Source organism: Musa acuminata, chromosome BXJ1-7 (genome assembly GCF_036884655.1).
Source record: "Musa acuminata AAA Group cultivar baxijiao chromosome BXJ1-7, Cavendish_Baxijiao_AAA, whole genome shotgun sequence".
NCBI classification, from domain to species: domain Eukaryota; kingdom Viridiplantae; phylum Streptophyta; class Magnoliopsida; order Zingiberales; family Musaceae; genus Musa; species Musa acuminata.
This window is the reverse complement of record NC_088333.1, coordinates 3,303,904-3,320,643: the sequence shown is the minus strand read 5'-3', so window position 1 is coordinate 3,320,643 and position 16,740 is coordinate 3,303,904. Positions and strand designations below refer to the sequence as shown.

General features: G+C 41.1%; 1 protein-coding gene and 1 long non-coding RNA gene across 10 annotated transcripts; one reads left to right on the top strand and one right to left on the bottom strand.

Annotated features, from left to right (window-relative positions):
• Positions 1-1,596: 1,596 nt before the first annotated feature.
• On the top strand, positions 1,597-3,719 carry LOC103990681 (trans-cinnamate:CoA ligase, peroxisomal-like). The gene is made up of 2 exons (XM_009409906.3): positions 1,597-1,879; positions 1,958-3,719. The coding sequence occupies exons 1-2, from the start codon at positions 1,682-1,684 to the stop codon at positions 3,500-3,502; spliced, it is 1,743 nt and encodes a 580-aa protein (XP_009408181.2). The 5' UTR covers positions 1,597-1,681; the 3' UTR covers positions 3,503-3,719.
• A 5,125-nt stretch (positions 3,720-8,844) lies between these two features.
• LOC135678243 (uncharacterized) lies at positions 8,845-16,526 on the bottom strand. Of its 9 annotated transcripts, none has more exons than XR_010514869.1 (14): positions 16,388-16,526; positions 14,823-14,953; positions 14,576-14,693; positions 13,202-13,280; positions 13,011-13,082; positions 11,209-11,332; positions 10,930-11,086; positions 10,469-10,786; positions 10,090-10,371; positions 9,948-10,011; positions 9,738-9,866; positions 9,539-9,611; positions 9,365-9,451; positions 8,845-9,158 (listed from the first exon to the last, which is right to left on the bottom strand). It is a non-coding gene; the product is annotated as an uncharacterized LOC135678243 (long non-coding RNA). The 9 variants fall into 9 exon arrangements; XR_010514870.1 differs by having other exon boundaries at positions 9,365-9,611; positions 10,469-10,603; positions 10,665-10,786; XR_010514867.1 differs by having other exon boundaries at positions 9,365-9,611; positions 15,116-16,526.
• Between the last annotated feature and the right edge of the window lie 214 nt (positions 16,527-16,740).

The following is a 16,740-nucleotide window of genomic DNA, read 5'->3' as shown; positions in this document are numbered from 1 at the left end:
CTCTTGCCAAGCATGTTTATGATCTTGACTTTTCACTGGTTAATCCAAAAGGTCCTGTAAGATCTCATCTCATGTGAAACAGGGTTGACATGAAATCTCCCTTTCCTGCACTGGGCATGAAATAAATAGCCAAGAATGATCCCACTGAATCTGGATTTCTGCAAACAGATTGAGCACAAGGAATGAACGGCATCACAGAGATGAATTAGCTTCGCAGTTGAGTAAGGTATTCATGAAGGATTATTTGTCTCTGCAAAAGATATCGAATGCTGAAGATTAATTACTATATGAAACTGTCTTGTGAGAGGGTGTTCTTCTGCTTGAGGGTTGTTCTTGCATAATGCATTTACAATCTATGATGAAATGGTTATCTACATCAAGCAGATAGACTCAATATTATTAATTCAAATTAATAATATTGTTATTTTTTTTTATTTATTATCTAAAGTTACTTTTCATTGTAAGATTATATATATATATATATATATAAACCTATTATTATTCATCACTCTCTCATCCTCTATCAGTTCTATCCCTATCGTTCGTTTTCACTACACTATAAAAAATATTTCTTTATAATATTATTATATATCTATATATTTCTATCTATCATCACATAGAAATTATATTTTATTATTAAAAAAATAAATAAATAAATTATTGTACCTACGGTTCCATCGATTGATGTATCGGTTCGATCGATCAATCACCCGCTGATTCTAGTGAATGTGGGCAGAATTTTCCTTTACTTTGACCTTCCAAACAGTGGTTTCTACAGATGCTGAGGAGGATTTGAATGGTGGGTAAACAAAGATAGACGATGCCAAACACAGTCCTGCAAACCTACCTAAAAGGCACAGTCCCAACTCGTGCTTTAGGTCTTCTTATGAGTCCACAGTCCAAGATGGAAGAAGAATCCCGGAGAACAAAGCCTGCCAACAAAATGTTCATCGCCACCCAAAAGAAGCTTCCCTGCTAATAATGTATCGTACATGTTTATGTGAATAGTTAGGATGCAATTGTGTGAATATTCATGGAGAAAATATGCACACGCAGGTGACAACGTCTTCGTGCATGCCAAAGGGCTTCTTCTCATAAACTGCACAGTGTATTCTACGCCTCTCGAACCGCAAGTTGGAGGACGTGAGTGACGCCTCGAGGAAACGGCGACAGATCGTTTTCTTGAATCTGAGCCGTCGTCGTCGTCGTCATCTTCATCATCCCCTGATGTACTGAGACAGAGGACACCTTGAATCCGAGCCCAGAGCATGCCACCGTGCAAAGGATTTGCTGCACGATCCTAAACGTTGGTCACTCGATCGATGCCCAGGCAGAGGCGATGCAGGGCAGGGGAGGAGACGCTAAAGCCTCTCTCTCTCTCTCTCTCTCTCTCTCTCTCTCTCTCTCTGTGGTCTTCCCCAATGGCTCATTTGAAAACAGGGGATGGGGGAGGTCAAAAGTCAATGTTCAAACCTTGCACTTCATTTGCAACTTCCGTCCTCTTCTCCAACCAAACCCGCTTCATGACTCACATGGCTGCCCATGCTACACGCCCTCGCCCTCCCTATAAAACCCCGCCCCATGCCTTGCCTGTGCCCTGCATCCCTTCTCCCGAGTCTCCTCTCGTCTCCTCTCCACGCGCGCGCCATCTCTGGGAGAGCACGCAAGAAGGCATCCATCCATGGACCGACTGCTTAAGTGCCCAGCTAACTATGTCCCTCTCACCCCCACCACCTTCCTGTCGAGGGCTGCCGTCGTGTACTCCGACCGCACGTCGATCGTATACGGGCAGACCCGCTTCACGTGGAAGCAGACCCATGAACGCTGCCTTCGCCTTGCTTCGTCCCTCCGCTCCCTCAACGTGTCCAAGAACGATGTGGTGAGTACCGATGAGTTTACTCTGTCTTCCTGCCCAGTGTTTACGGTGACAGCTAATGCTTCGATGTCATGGCGGCAGGTGTCGGTGCTCGCGCCAAACGTGCCGGCGCTTTATGAGATGCACTTTGGGGTGCCCATGGCGGGGGCTGTGCTCAACACCATAAACACCCGCCTCGACGCCGGGAACGTGGCCAATATCCTCAAGCACTCGGAGGCCAAGGTGTTCTTCGTGGACTACCAGTACGTCCGACTCGCCGTCCAAGCGTTCGATCGCCTCCTCGGCGACGGCCTGCAGCTGCCTCTGGTCGTCGTCATCGACGACGTCGATGCTCCAACGGGCGTTCGGCTCGGGGAGCTCGAGTACGAGCAGCTGATCGCCCGCGGCGATCCCACGCGCCATCCTTGCCCGGTTCTCGACGAGTGGGACGCCATCGCGCTCAACTACACTTCCGGGACGACGTCAGCGCCCAAGGGTGTGGTCTACAGCCACCGCGGCGCCTACCTGAGCACCCTCAGCCTCCTCCTGCAGTGGGGGGTCGACAACGAGCCGGTCTACCTCTGGTCCCTTCCCATGTTCCACTGCAACGGCTGGACCTTCACCTGGGGCTTGGCGGCGCGCGGCGGCACCAACATCTGCATCAGGGCCCCCACCGCCCGTGACATGTACCGCGCCATCGCTGACCACCGGGTGACCCACATGTGCTGCGCCCCGACCGTGTTCAGCATCCTCCTCGAGGCCGGGCCCGCCGACCGGCGACCCATCGCCTCGCCGGTCCAGGTGCTCACCGGCGGCGCGCCGCCACCGGCTACGCTCCTCGAGAAGATCCAGCGGTTGGGCTTCCACGTCACCCACGCATACGGCCTCACGGAGGCCACCGGGCCGGCGCTGGTATGCGAGTGGCGCCAACAGTGGAACCGCCTGCCGATGGAGGAGCAAGCCCGGCTCAAGGCCCGGCAGGGGATCAGCGTGCTAACCCTCGCCGACGCCGACGTCAAGGACACCGACACCATGTCGAGCGTGCCGCGCGACGGGGAGTCCCTGGGCCAGATCGTCCTACGAGGTAGCAGCATCATGAAGGGCTACTACAAGAACCCCGACGACACCGCGGCCGCGTTCAAGGACGGCTGGTTCCTCACCGGCGACCTCGGGGTCGTCCACCCGGACGGGTACGTGGAGATCAAGGACCGGGCGAAGGACATCATCATATCCGGCGGCGAGAACATCAGCAGCCTGGAGGTGGAGGCGGTGCTGTACCGGCACCCGATGGTGCTGGAGGCCGCGGTGGTGGCGATGCCGCACCCCCACTGGGGCGAGACTCCCTGCGCATTCCTCAAGGTAAAAAAGGAAACCCAGGAAGGGAGCATCAACGAGGAGGACATCATCTCCTACTGTCGCAACAGCATGCCCCGGTTCATGGTCCCCAAGAAGGTGGTGTTCATGGAGGAGCTGCCCAAGACCTCCACGGGAAAGATCCAAAAGTTCTTGCTAAGGAAGGCTGCTCGCGGCCCACAAGGGGGCGCCGCGGCGCCGCTCTGCAAACTGCCTCAGGCAGCATCCGGCTACGGGAACACCACCCGCCACTCCGAGGTCCAAGAGCAAGTACTAGCCATGGCGAGGCTGTAGGAACGCGACATGACCGATTGCATGGGAAGAAGCACCACCATTACACGTCCGAGCTTGTGTGTAGCTGTTGTCTTAGTTCTTGTTTACGCTCCTCCATATTACGCATTCCAATACAGAAGAGTAGTAAGACACTGTTGTATTAGTTCATAGTAGCCAATGCGAACAGCTCACTTCATTTTGTCTCATGACTAAAGGAAGTGGACTCGACTTCACTGTTTGACCTCGAGTCAACGATGAATCGGCTCGTTCTCGTCATGTGTCGCCAATCAAATGTCTTGCACGGTTGTTGAACGGTGAATGAACGGAAGATGGTATGTGTTGGATAGAGAAGTCAGGTCAAAGCATTCATTGTGGATCGGCTTCCCTCTCACCTGCCCAGCACTGAGGCTTACATTGCAGAGAACATACCTGAAACTAACTACTCTCGGATCACAATTATGAAGGTGGACTGTCAGGTCCGTACCACCACTGCAAAGGCTCGCCAACAATCGACCATCGATTCATCTAAGATGTTAATGATTTCTTCTTCTTCTTCTTCTTCTTCTTCTTCTTCTTCTTCTTCTTCTTCTTCTTCTTCTTCTTCTTGCCTTTCTTAGGTGAAATGCCCGAGTCTTTGTATTGCTGGTAATGGACAAACAGACAGATGTGTCCGCAGAACTGTTGTGATGTTCTTAAAGACTCCATTAAACTGAAAATAGAGGAGCTGTGTCTTATCAGATTCCACCGGAAAAGGACAACATAACAAGTCAATTCTGGCCTTTAAGTGTGACAGCAAAAGCCTTGAGAGGTTGGGCTGTGCTTTGATCATAGTGGTTGAATCACATTAATTCACCACGACCAAGAACAAGAGGTTGTAGTTCTTCGTTTGATCAAACGAGAGTGGAGTCCAAGTAGAAAAGGGGAGAGAGAGAGAGAGAGAGTCTGTGTGTGTGCGCGTGTGACCCAGCCAACATGAAACCATTGCCATGAAGTTATGAGGAAGACGGGAATTCTTTTGTCCTCAATGTATCTGTCCAAATCTTGGAATTCAACTGAAGAAGATGGACCGATCCACCTTCGAGAAGTGTAGATCAGTCAAAGGAATCTGGATTGCATCAATGTCCAGTTCTTTTCTGAGCATTTGATTGGGTCCGATGAAGTTGGACTGTGTGATCTCTGTGTTGTGCACTTGTACTGAAGTTTCCACAGGATTGACGCTCGGTTGCAGACATGGTGGAAGAGCTTTGATTCACACCTCAAGACTGGACCCAATGCATCCAAGTCAAGAAGATAACATTACAAGGAAAAAAGAGGGTGATATTTGATGGCAATGCACGAGAAGATCTCATGTGAAGATACAAAGTCATCGTGTACATGAAAGATAAATGATGATGATGATGATGAAAAAAATGATAGTAATGCACAACAAGTTAACATGTAATAAAATGAAATATTTAAATGCATGCATCTACGTTAAGCTAAATTAAGGGCTCATCTTCAACCTAAGAAATTTGATAGTAATACACATGAAGTTATCATGTAAATCAAGAAAGATAATCATCTAACAAAGAATACGAGCGTGCTGATTACGGGCTTTTAAGCTTTCGATCGAATTACATCACGAAAAAACACCTCTTAGAAAAAACAAAAACAAAAAAAGTTTCGACACGATTTGATTTTCTTTTCGTATTCGGTGTAAACACCTCTTAGAAAAAACAAAAACAAAAAAAGTTTTTTGCTTTCCGGCTGACGTAGTGAACAGAGGAAAGTGAAACGTCATAGTAGTGTTTGCATCGATTAGATGTCATCCTCTTTAGTTTAAACCAAAAAAGAAATGGTTCGTGATCTCGCTAATCTTTTGGAGCCACGCCTAATAGTATTGTGTGATAGCTGGGCTGGCCACATGACCCCTTTTCTTGCAACACCATTACTTCCATGTGGTTCACCAGTCTCGATCGATCGACATCGTAAATGTGTCTATCCTTGTACCAACTACTGCGGTGGGGAAGGAGTGTGTTTACATCTATCTCCACTTCAGATGGTGCAATTAGTTCTTCTAAGCTTTCACATCTCATGCTAATCCGGTAAAAGAAAATTCGAGGGATTCAAAATCTCATTCGATATATTTTTTATAGTTTAACGAGAGCTCAAAGTGCTTTTCATATTAAATATCTCAAGAAAAAGAAAAGAAGAAGATGTGGGGGTCTTTTCATGATGAGATGCATCGACGAGACTTCACTTTCTTTGCATTAATCTCCCTCGCAACAAGAGAGGAACGCGATGTCTTTGCCACTGAAACAACAAGAGATAAGAGATGTTGTGTTGGTAGGTGTCATCCGAGCTACGTAATGGGGGGCGGAAAGGGAAACGATAGAGGCACGTTGAATCATTGCGTGCAACACGTACCTCACCTCTTCTTCTTCTTCTTCTTCTTCCACCACAGGAAATACAAGTCTCTGATCACACATGGGAACAACAAAATATCGTTCATGGAAGTCATTTTCTGCTTTATCAAATGTTTGATTGCAGACCACAAGGATTCACATTGGCCAACCTTTTTGTTTTTGTTTTTGTGTGTTTTTTCTTGCAACGTGCATCAAAAAAGTCTTTTTTATCTTTCCTCTCATGTTTTTCATGCACTATAATTTTGATTATTATAGTCGGATCGGATCGGATCGATTGGATCGTCGGTCGAATCGATTGATCAATTATTTAGATCACAAATCTAATACACTTTTTAAAAGTAAAATATAATTATATGTATTTATATATATATATATATATATATATATTTCTTATCAAAAGTGGAGAATTCTTGATTTGAGTAGCGGTGTGCAAAACTAACTTACAATTTTAAGGGTTGGAAAATTACTCCCATAATTTTTATGCCTTCAATTATTATTTTAGTACCCAATATTTTTTGTAAGACAACCTTATTATCAAATAATTTTTATAAGACAAAATTTAATGCTAAAAATAAATATGTTTGGGTTTTATAAGGAAATAATAAAATATGAAAAATCTTGCAAATTTGATATAATATGGGTTGCACCCTCCATACAAAATATGTTTCTTTCTTTCTTGCAACTTTAGTCCATGGAGGATGTATTTGTGGAATATGAAAACTAAATAATTCTTAGCAGTCAATTCAATATAATTCTTTTTCTATTATTTAATGGAAGGGGCTGTATGCTTGCGTTTAGTCACCGTTACACTTTGGACCTTCTCTCATCTAAATTGGCCATTTGCGTTCTCTATTATTTGATGTATGCATGTATGCATGTTTTTTTTCTAATTTATAAGCTGTTGTCCCACGAGAAATATTTTTAAATCGATTCATGATTTTTTTTAATTACCCAAAGTAATAAAAAAAATTGAAATATTCAAAGTCGTACAACAATGACTTTTCTTCAGATGTCATTAGAAAAGGACATCGATTATTTTATATTAGTCCATGAGTTAAATGTGGTGCAAAGAAGAAGCCTTTTTTTTATATTAATTACTATATGAATTTTATTTAAAAAAAATCAAGCAGTGGTTCTTTTTTTTCTTAGAAAATTAGTATTTTTCTATTTTAATTTTAATTAAAAAAATCAAGATAATTCAATATGGATAATATTTTTAATAATTCTTAAAAATTATTTTTGATAGAGAGTATACCCAATCTCGAAGGGTCAATGTGCGTAAAATAAAGATGTATAAAATATAAACGAAGATAATATACTTCAAAATCTTATAAAATATAAAGAAAAATCTTAGGCTTAATAAACTTCAAATGCTCATGAAAATTCTCAAAAATATACTTTAAATATTAGGCTTATATATATATATATATATATATATATATATATATATATATATATATATATATATATATATATATATATATATATATATATATATATATAATTTTTCAACTATGCCTTCTGGTAAGTAGTCCACTTGAATCTGCTATGGGTAATAACTTGATACGGAGGGATAAATGCGTCATATTGAAATCCAAAGGGGCAAACATGACATTTCAAAACCCTACAAGGGTAACTACGCAAACGTAGACCAACGACTCAAGTCGCGACAGGTGGTGCTCCATTCTTGTCGCTGCTCTTGTTTTCTGCACAGCTTCTCGAGACTTAAATCGTGACGTAAGCCAAATTTGCTGCAATAATAAGACAAAAAAATTGGATCTATCTGACACGTTTCACTACAGAAAGATAAAACGATACGTGAGACATCAAACACTCCCAGTCAAATTAAACTTCACTCCAGTTTCTTCAGTTCAAACTTAGTCAGTGTCACGTTGCATAGAACAACATACAGACGAGCGTATTCTTGTTTGACCAGCCATGAATTGAATGCATGGAGGAGTACAGAAGACCCAGACCAACACTACCGCTCATCCTCCCTGGAGGAGGAGGAGGAGGAGGAGGAGGAGGAGGATTTAAGGGAAGGTAGCAGGTCATAGTCCAAGTGCAGTTGACTCCATCTTCTAACTCCAGGTTGACTTTTGTATGACTTGCCAATTCATGAGGTCAGCATTGATGATGTTCAAGGTGTCTGACCTCAATAAGTAGCATCACCAAGACCACTGTGTCCGGTACAAGCTCGTTTGACTTTATCAACACCCTGCATGTAGCTTGTGTGACACATTGTAAACTCAATAAATTGGCAGGAGAACTGAGGTTGAAGCAAACATTGACTTTGTGCAGGTAGATGAGTACTGATTCGGGGTCGAATTGAGAGATCTTTTATTGGTTGCTCGGGCCGCAACTTAATGAGAAAGAGAGAGAGAGAGAGAGATCAAATGCAATTGCTTGACTTCCCAACCGTGTTGTTCTTGTCTGCCAAGTTTATACAGACAGCAATCGCAGAGCCGGTCATGAAGAATTGGTCATGAGTTTTCTCACTGGGAGATTTGGGTTGAGTTAGCTAAGTTGGATCATAAATTTACCTAAATAGAAAGAAAGAAAGCGCATGACGATTGCCAATTAATTTGGATGGCTCGAAAAGTTGGATGATTTTGATTTCCGAACTAATGGAGGTTCAGCGGTGGAGGATGAATTATTACGAGGGGGGGGGTGTGAGGTCTGCGTCCAACTTTTGAACTTTAAATTGCAGGTAGGTGTTTGATTGGAATTAATGTTTTGGGGCAAACGAGATGTGGCACTTTTTTGACCACGCATTTACTCGCGAATGGGGAGAAAGATGGTGCCAATGATGTGAGGCCGGCGTCTGAGCCTTTACTACTGTTTTGGAAGAACATAAAGATAGGGACAAGTAAAACGAAAAAAGAGTTGGATCAATGTTTTGGGCCATGAATCAGCCCATTTAACCTTGATTAAGAGAAATATGCCAAGGAATGCTACTTCATGTCTGCACAAGAGTTCAGAACGATCCTGAGATTAAGACATCATGGTGCATCAAAGGCACATATAAATCTGTAACAAGATGATACGACTGTATTTCTTAACAGTAATACACGACGTGTTCTTCTCCTTCGACCCCGCCGCCGGGAGAGGCTTGATGGATGGCAGCGCTACCGGGAAACCTCGTGCTGTGTGGTCCACCAGCAGCACAGGCTCCTTGTCGGGCCGCTCTGCTTGCCATTGAACTGACGTCTCCTGCTCCATGTAAACCTGGGCACAGAATGCAGCCAGAAGGTGCTCATATGCAGGTGGCACTGTTCAAGATAACATACTAGGATAAGTCTAACAAAAAAAAGAACAGCATACAAGTCATGAGGTAAAAGATAATGATGGGTGGGAAGAGATCGATACAGAGTGTGTGCACCGTGCATAGCTGCAGAGTAATTGAATTAAGTCTCGTATCGATGCACAGATTATATAGAGCACAAAAAAGGGATAGAATAGAGGGGTAGGATCTCACGGGTAACAAAGATTGTTTGTGACCATTCGAAGAGCATTTGCTGTGAAATTGTTCTCGTCCCACGAGACATGGTAGTGCGAAGGTCGGCTTGTACCGTTCGTGAGGAGGGCAAATTTGTGAATGAGTATATGCACGAAACTGATGAAGAAAAGCAGTGATAGAGATGAGAGTTACTTGGATGCAGGCATGGCTGCACAGGTAGAAGTCAAACTCGGTAGGGTGGCAGATCTTAGAATCAACAACAGTCCTGAAAACCCCAAAAGGCAAATCACCACATGGAAGTCAGCTTTGGAGCTTTCAATAAAGAAATAGAAACCAGAAATAGAATAATTCTATGAAGATAAACCAGCATCATGTGATCAAAGAGACTAACCGGGTAAAATGTTTCCGCTCTTATCAACCGAATAGTGATCATTATAATTGTTTGCAAACAGCCTAGATGTTTTTAGACGACCACAAAAGTCACCGGTGGCTGATAATTCCATTATAGAGAGGCACATGCCTGATACAGGTGAAAGAAAAAGGTTGGAGAATATCAACACTGGAGTAACAATCATAGATCAATAGTGACAGGATATCATACTTTTCTGATTGCATCAAGTTCATAAAGTAAAACTTGATAAAATTGTCCCTCACTCACTCCATCCCTGCAGAGAGAGGACCATAAATGGATCGTTATGATAGAAAGAGTATTAAAAGGAAAGTAAATTTATTAAGTTGTATACCTGTAGAATATAATTCGCTGAGGCTTTTGTCCAGTAGCTCTTTTAAAGGAAATAAGAAGCACCCAGCAAATTCCATGGTTATCAGATCATTTTCTCTTAGCATAACACCAATTTGGAAAAAACACAATCAACTAATCCTATATGAAGAAGTGGCTGTTAACAAGTTATCCAAGGATCTTGCCAGACTTTGAACAGATCTTGAATCAATTCTTGGCGATGGGGCTGAGCACAAACCAGTCCCGCATACTTTCTCACCTCTGGCCAATCTCGAGAAGCAACTACCTGAGGAACAATCAAGACCAAGTTAGGCACTAAAATCCAGATAATCATATACATCGACAAAGAAAAACAGCTACTTGTAAAGGAAGAAAAAAATTACAACTGCAATAGAAGGCTGAAATCTTCTCCGGGATGAGGATGTGTAACATCAGCACCAAATATTTATGGTAGGGAGGTCACTAACAAGAGGATGTCTTGACAAGGCATCCACAAAAACTGTGTTTCTACCTCCAACCTATCCATCAAAATACTCTTCATCAAAAAAGGGAACAGATAACATGCATCCAGATACCCACCTTTACATTTATTTTCAGAGCAACATCTGCCAGATACTGCTTGCTCATCCGGAAAACATGCTTAGCCAAACAACACTGTGAAACTAAACCAATATCTGTCTCACATATCCGTTTTACATCACCTGTCATTATAGAGGAAGTGAATGCTGTGAATGAACAGGTAGGAAAAGTTGAAAGTTCATGTATGATTGGACAAAAAGTCAACAAGCATAATGGCATCACTAAGTTGTAGCGAATAAGATGGCATACATGACAGAAAGCATACCATAAAGGGGACCATTATTATCAGGCAATAAATCAAGCTCTTTGCCATGGGGCTAGAGTATGCTCATTATTGCATCATGAAAGTGTGCTTTCAAAGCTCTCTTCACTTGATCAGCGCGAGCACATAACAGACAAAGAACAGGTTCCGGTGAAAAAATCTGTAAAAATTTAGATAACAGGATTGGTCTGTAGATTCTATTTGACATCATATGAAAAACAATTGAGTAGAGATTAAAAAATAGGAGGATGTGTTCTAGTAAGAATAAGAACAAGAACAGACCATTCCAGATATCTGGCACATCAGAGCAGGCTCATGACAAAAATCCACAAGCAAGACTCTCTTGAACATTCTGTGCAAAATTGATACATGTCCAATTGGTCACTCTCCCACCATTCACCATTTTCTATAATTGAAAAGTAATAAAAGAAGATGATATCAGAGAAGAATAGAAAGGCCTAGTCATGCTTCTGTATGAGAAAAAATAAAACTTGGTACAGCATTATTTCCATCGAATCAATAATTTGCAGAAGGCCAAACATGTTCAAGTATAGCACTCAACCAGCACACAGAAGTTCATTGTTATAGATAAAGAAGCAAAATTTCAGAACACACTTGTGGGCTATAAGTCGATGGTTTAAACTGACATGAGCCAGGACGAGAACTCCAGTTCTAGATCGACAAGAAGACATAATATATTGCTGGCAATACTAGATTGACTAAAATACAGTCAAGGTCGTTTCTTTCTGTTAATTTGGCAAATGTCATGTCCCCATTGAATATATCAGAGTTACATTATTAACTTACAATACTGCAAATCTACCTTTAGCCAGTCAAAATAATGAAATAGTCCAATCTATTATGCCTCTTTACAAACAAGCCAATGTAATGATGTTAAATTCATAAAAACCGAAGCACACCACAACCCCTGAAAAGACCATCAATTGTGATGTCACTTGAAATCATTTGAATACACTTTCAAATAACAGCTAAGTAGCAAGTCTCCAGACAAATGAAATAGGATGATATTGCCATCAACACCCCCTTGCCAATTCAGAATTCATTGTGTAATACTAACATGCAGTATCGACATACATGTCCAATTATCTTCCCACAAAGGTAGAGAAAATCATTCCTGAGTGAATGAGGTACATGTGAAAAATGATACATCAATCAAGAAACAATGGTATTACTACTTCCTATTTTCCTACGGAAGAAACCAATACCTGACAGACACTAAACATGTAATTAAACCTTTCCCTAAGCTAATTACATGTGAGCCATAAAGCAAGGAATGCAGTTTCAGTGCAGAAACCAAAAAGTTAGCTAAGACACATAAACATGATAGCCAGCATGAATAAAAAAATGTTTCTATCCATGATTAACAAAGGCTAAGCATCAATGCAGGAAGATAGTGTAATAAGAAGTTAGGAACGATGATTCCAAATGGTCCAACTATTGATAAAGGAGAAAAGGATTTAATCATCTAAGGAGGATAGCTAAATCACCAATACCAAGTTCATTGTAGCCTTTACAGTTCAAGTAGTGAAATAGGAAGCATGTGCCTATTTAGCCTTTTTAAGTTCAAGTGATCCACCTTCTAATATATACAACAGAGAATAAACATTATCAAAGCAACAAAAGAGGATCACTATACATCCCCAATATAAAAGTCTACTAGAGCCTTCTTAAGTTGGAGGAACTAGGAAACCTTTGATGTTTTAGCCATAAAAGAGTAAAATCAAAGACATCAAGTTTGTAGCTTGGGTTTCACTCTGAAAAGTGAACTGACACTACTACAGATGTTACTTATGGCTTGCATACATGATGTGCCCAGAGATCCACAAAATTATGGTAGCCATATATGCATCCTCTAGTATGTAATATGTCAAAGCTTTTGATGCATAGAACTTATCATAACAGGTTTCGATGCATGAATATAAAAGAACTCACTAGCATTGCCATAAGCATATTTTTTAGTATCATCAGTGACAGTGCAACCACATAACACCAGTAGAAGAATCAACAATAAGAACCTGCAGGTTTAATAACTTGAAAAGCAAAAGATGCATCTGATGAAATACCTTATTCATCATATTCCTTTGGCCAACTCTTGGCAAGAAATCCTTCTCTCTACCAGTGTCATGGCAGTTAAGCTGTACAACCAAAAAGATGAAATCAATTACATTGAATTCTAGCCTCATAGAAAAACAACAAAATGCAATAGTTCATTTGTTCTCCATTACCCAAGGCGCAGGCAGAACACAAGCCTCACCTAATGCAAGTTTCTCACTGATCTTGATGCCAAATTCTTTGGCACAAGGGTCTTCACTGTATGCATTGTGATCAACGGTCTGCAAAGTTACAGATACATAAAGTAAAGAAACTAAAATACATTGTTATGTTGCAAAAATTCTATATGAATGTCTTTCAAACTCTTCTATGCAACAAGGCTCTAAGCAAATGGCAGGGTCATTTTATGTCAACACAGGTGTTCTGGTTATTCAAAAGAACCAATCAGCATAAATTAGCATTAATTTTGGTTTCGAACCATAACTAAAAGAGAAAAACAATTAATTGAAATGAAATAAAAATAGCAGCATGTACAGGTGTCATATCTCCACCAGATGTAATAGGGTCAACCCCAAGATTTTCAATCCTGTTTAATATAATTCGTTGTATGAATTGTCGGATATCTTGACGTAGCAGTAAATTGAAATAAACAGGTGAAACATATGATACCTTGAAAAATATTTTGTTTGAATAGTCAAATCCAGGGAACAGGAAAATCTTCTGAGTGAGGATTCATGCCTTGGTTTGATAGAACTTAGGAATCCCAAACCAAACACAATTGAGTACTTCAGAAACAACAAGCCGAAAGGATAACACAACCTGACCCCACTCATGGGACTGTTGCCCTTGTTTTTTCAGCTGCTTGTATGGGGAACTTGTATCACACACCTTTCTCCACTAGAACCTCAATTATAAATCTTAAATTTGGTGTGATAATGAGAATACCTACTCCTTTTCCCTTTGTACCTGAATTAAAGGTAGCAGCAAGTGCAACCTAATTCAACCAACCTGAATTTTCTGAATCGCCAATCCACAAACTCACCTCATCCCATCAAACTGGGCCAAACAATTAGTTGTAACGGTTCAGTGAAGGACAATAAATTTCGATCAGCTGGAAGACCAAATCAGGTGCATCCTTACTAGTACCATCCTACTTCCCAATTCGAACATGCTCCGGTCCAATAAAATAACACAGCTAATTCAGGCCCTTACTACCTCGGTAGCCAACACTCTATATTAAACTTAGTTTGAAGAATGAAACTAAAAGCATATTATAACAATGATCTAAAGAATGAAAGAGGAAACTGCAAAAGAGGGGCATTGGTATCCTCTAACTCAAGAACCTTTGCAGATTGAGGAAAGTGCAGAGACTGTGAACCTAGTATTAAGTACACATGTTTACTATGTCGTAGAGCATCTTTAATTGAGTTCAAAGTGGGGGATTATTGTTTCAGTGACAATAAAAAATGGTAGTTTAGCAAGTATGGTTCTAAAACTAGGATTTTGAAAGAATAAAAAAAGGACTACCAAGTTAATCAAGAACAACTAATTACTGAGGCCAAAATTAATACTCAACCTGTATGATGTCAAGCTCCCGATCATGAGAATGTTGGCAAGTTACTTTTAAAAGAGCAGCAATTTGTCTTTCATTCAACCTCTTAGAATATCTCTGCCCTTCCACAATCTTTTCAGACCTATAGGCAATTATAATAACTGTTGAAATTGATTTTCTTACCATTATGATATAAAGCTTCATATGCACAACAAAAAACTTTAAAATATGGATCAAATGTACAATGCACTACAGAATACTTATCACTTACCTCCGTAGGTAGATAATTTGGTCTCTGTGGGTTTCCAACTTGCAAGCAAGGTGTTTTGGATGGTAAAACCATACATCTCTTGAAAATATTGCATGACGGACTTGAATGTACCTCTTTCATCAACTGGGAAACTGTCATTTCCAAATTCCAAGACACAATTAAGATGCATAAGAGTCGATTTAGCAATCAACAGAAGGATGGCAATTCTAAGAGCATCTAAATCATCCTGAACAAAAAAAAATCAAAAAAATGATCTGTATCAAGTATCAACAAACACCAAAGTAGTTTCTCACGCGAGTCCCCTAGTTGCCTGTGATGTTAAACCAGATATGTGATATTTTCTATGCATATTACCACGATGAGTGACCTCAACTTTCATTCCTCTCAGGGCCTTCTTAATCTGGAGTAGCACGGATAAGATGAACAATGATGTAGTAAAACAAAACTGCCGTAAACTAATGAGAGACTTCCATATTGCACTTTCTCAATAATAGTCAATTAATCTATCATAATATATAAAGCACAAAGCATCAATGAATCAGGACAAAGAAAAGAATGTTGATTTTAATGACAATAAATGTTGCCAGGATCAGATCACAAATTTCTTGAGATTACGCACGACTAGATCAAGCTCTATAAATTGTACAAATAAAAAATACCTATGTTGCCTATATAATATTAGTAATGACATTTGCGTGAAAATAACAGTAATAATTATTACACAAACTATGAGGTAACTCCTTTGATGCCGGAGATCATTGGAGAATTGAATCCAAAGAACCAAAAGGTATACACTTTGCTGAAAAAGTTAAAGAATTATTCTTTTTTCACCCATAAGAAATGTAAAAAGTAAAAGGAAAAAAGTGGAGAGAAAGATATTGAGCAAAGTGTTCCAACTACCAACTCACTGTTAATGTATAAGAATGGTTTTTCCTAATTGAAAAAACAAGTGATAAGGGCCTGCCAAGATCTGTTCATGATGAAAACAGGGTACCAGCACTGTTTTTTGATAGAAGTGCAGCATGAGAGATATTACTTTGATTTACATGGACTCACTATATTTTGAGGAGCCGATCCTATAGAAGTTATCAAATATTCTCATGCATGTGCAAACACACCCCAAGTCCGCATTCCAATAGTAGCAAACTACAATAGAAACATCAATTTTTGGAAGAAGGATATTCTGCTAATCTAAAATTAAATAGCTTAGCAAAAATGATTCGATGGTAAAACCACAAGCATTTTTCCAATCTTACCACAACTCACGGAACCATAAAGAAAAAGGGGAGAAGTAGAACTCATAGCACAGAACAAAACCATAGGAAAGGTAACGAAGCTCCGAGACACTCCAGAAACGATAGAACGGATGAACCAAGCAACACTCTGCTCTGTAACCATTGGCACCGCGATCGCAGATCTACCATTTTCGACTAAATCGTAACATACCCGTGTCCATAAAACGTTCTTTGTCACTTCCGGACGCTGGACAACCGCAACATCCTAACCCTAACGCGTAAAAGTAGGAGAAGTAAATCCCTAAGACCTGAAGCTACTTGATTACACACCATCAGTTGCGAACCAGATTGAATCGATCGAAGAGCGACGCTTCAGGGAGCACGCAAACCGGTTTATCGTGACTGGAAAACCAGGATACGGAACTGGGAAACCGCCGATCGGTTCCCGATACCGTCCAAAAGATGTCCACAGAAGAGAGCAGTGAGACTCCAACTGTGAAGAGCGTGGCTTTTATGAGCAGGCAATAGGGCGTGGCAGAAGACGACAAGCACCGATCCGGCTCAGCCTGGTCCAGCACGTGTTTCCCGCCACATCCCGGGCGCGTGACGCGGCGAGTGCTCCGCGCGACCCGTCGATCGACGGGTGCGATTTGGTGGGGTCGAGTGTTGACGGCCACGATCAA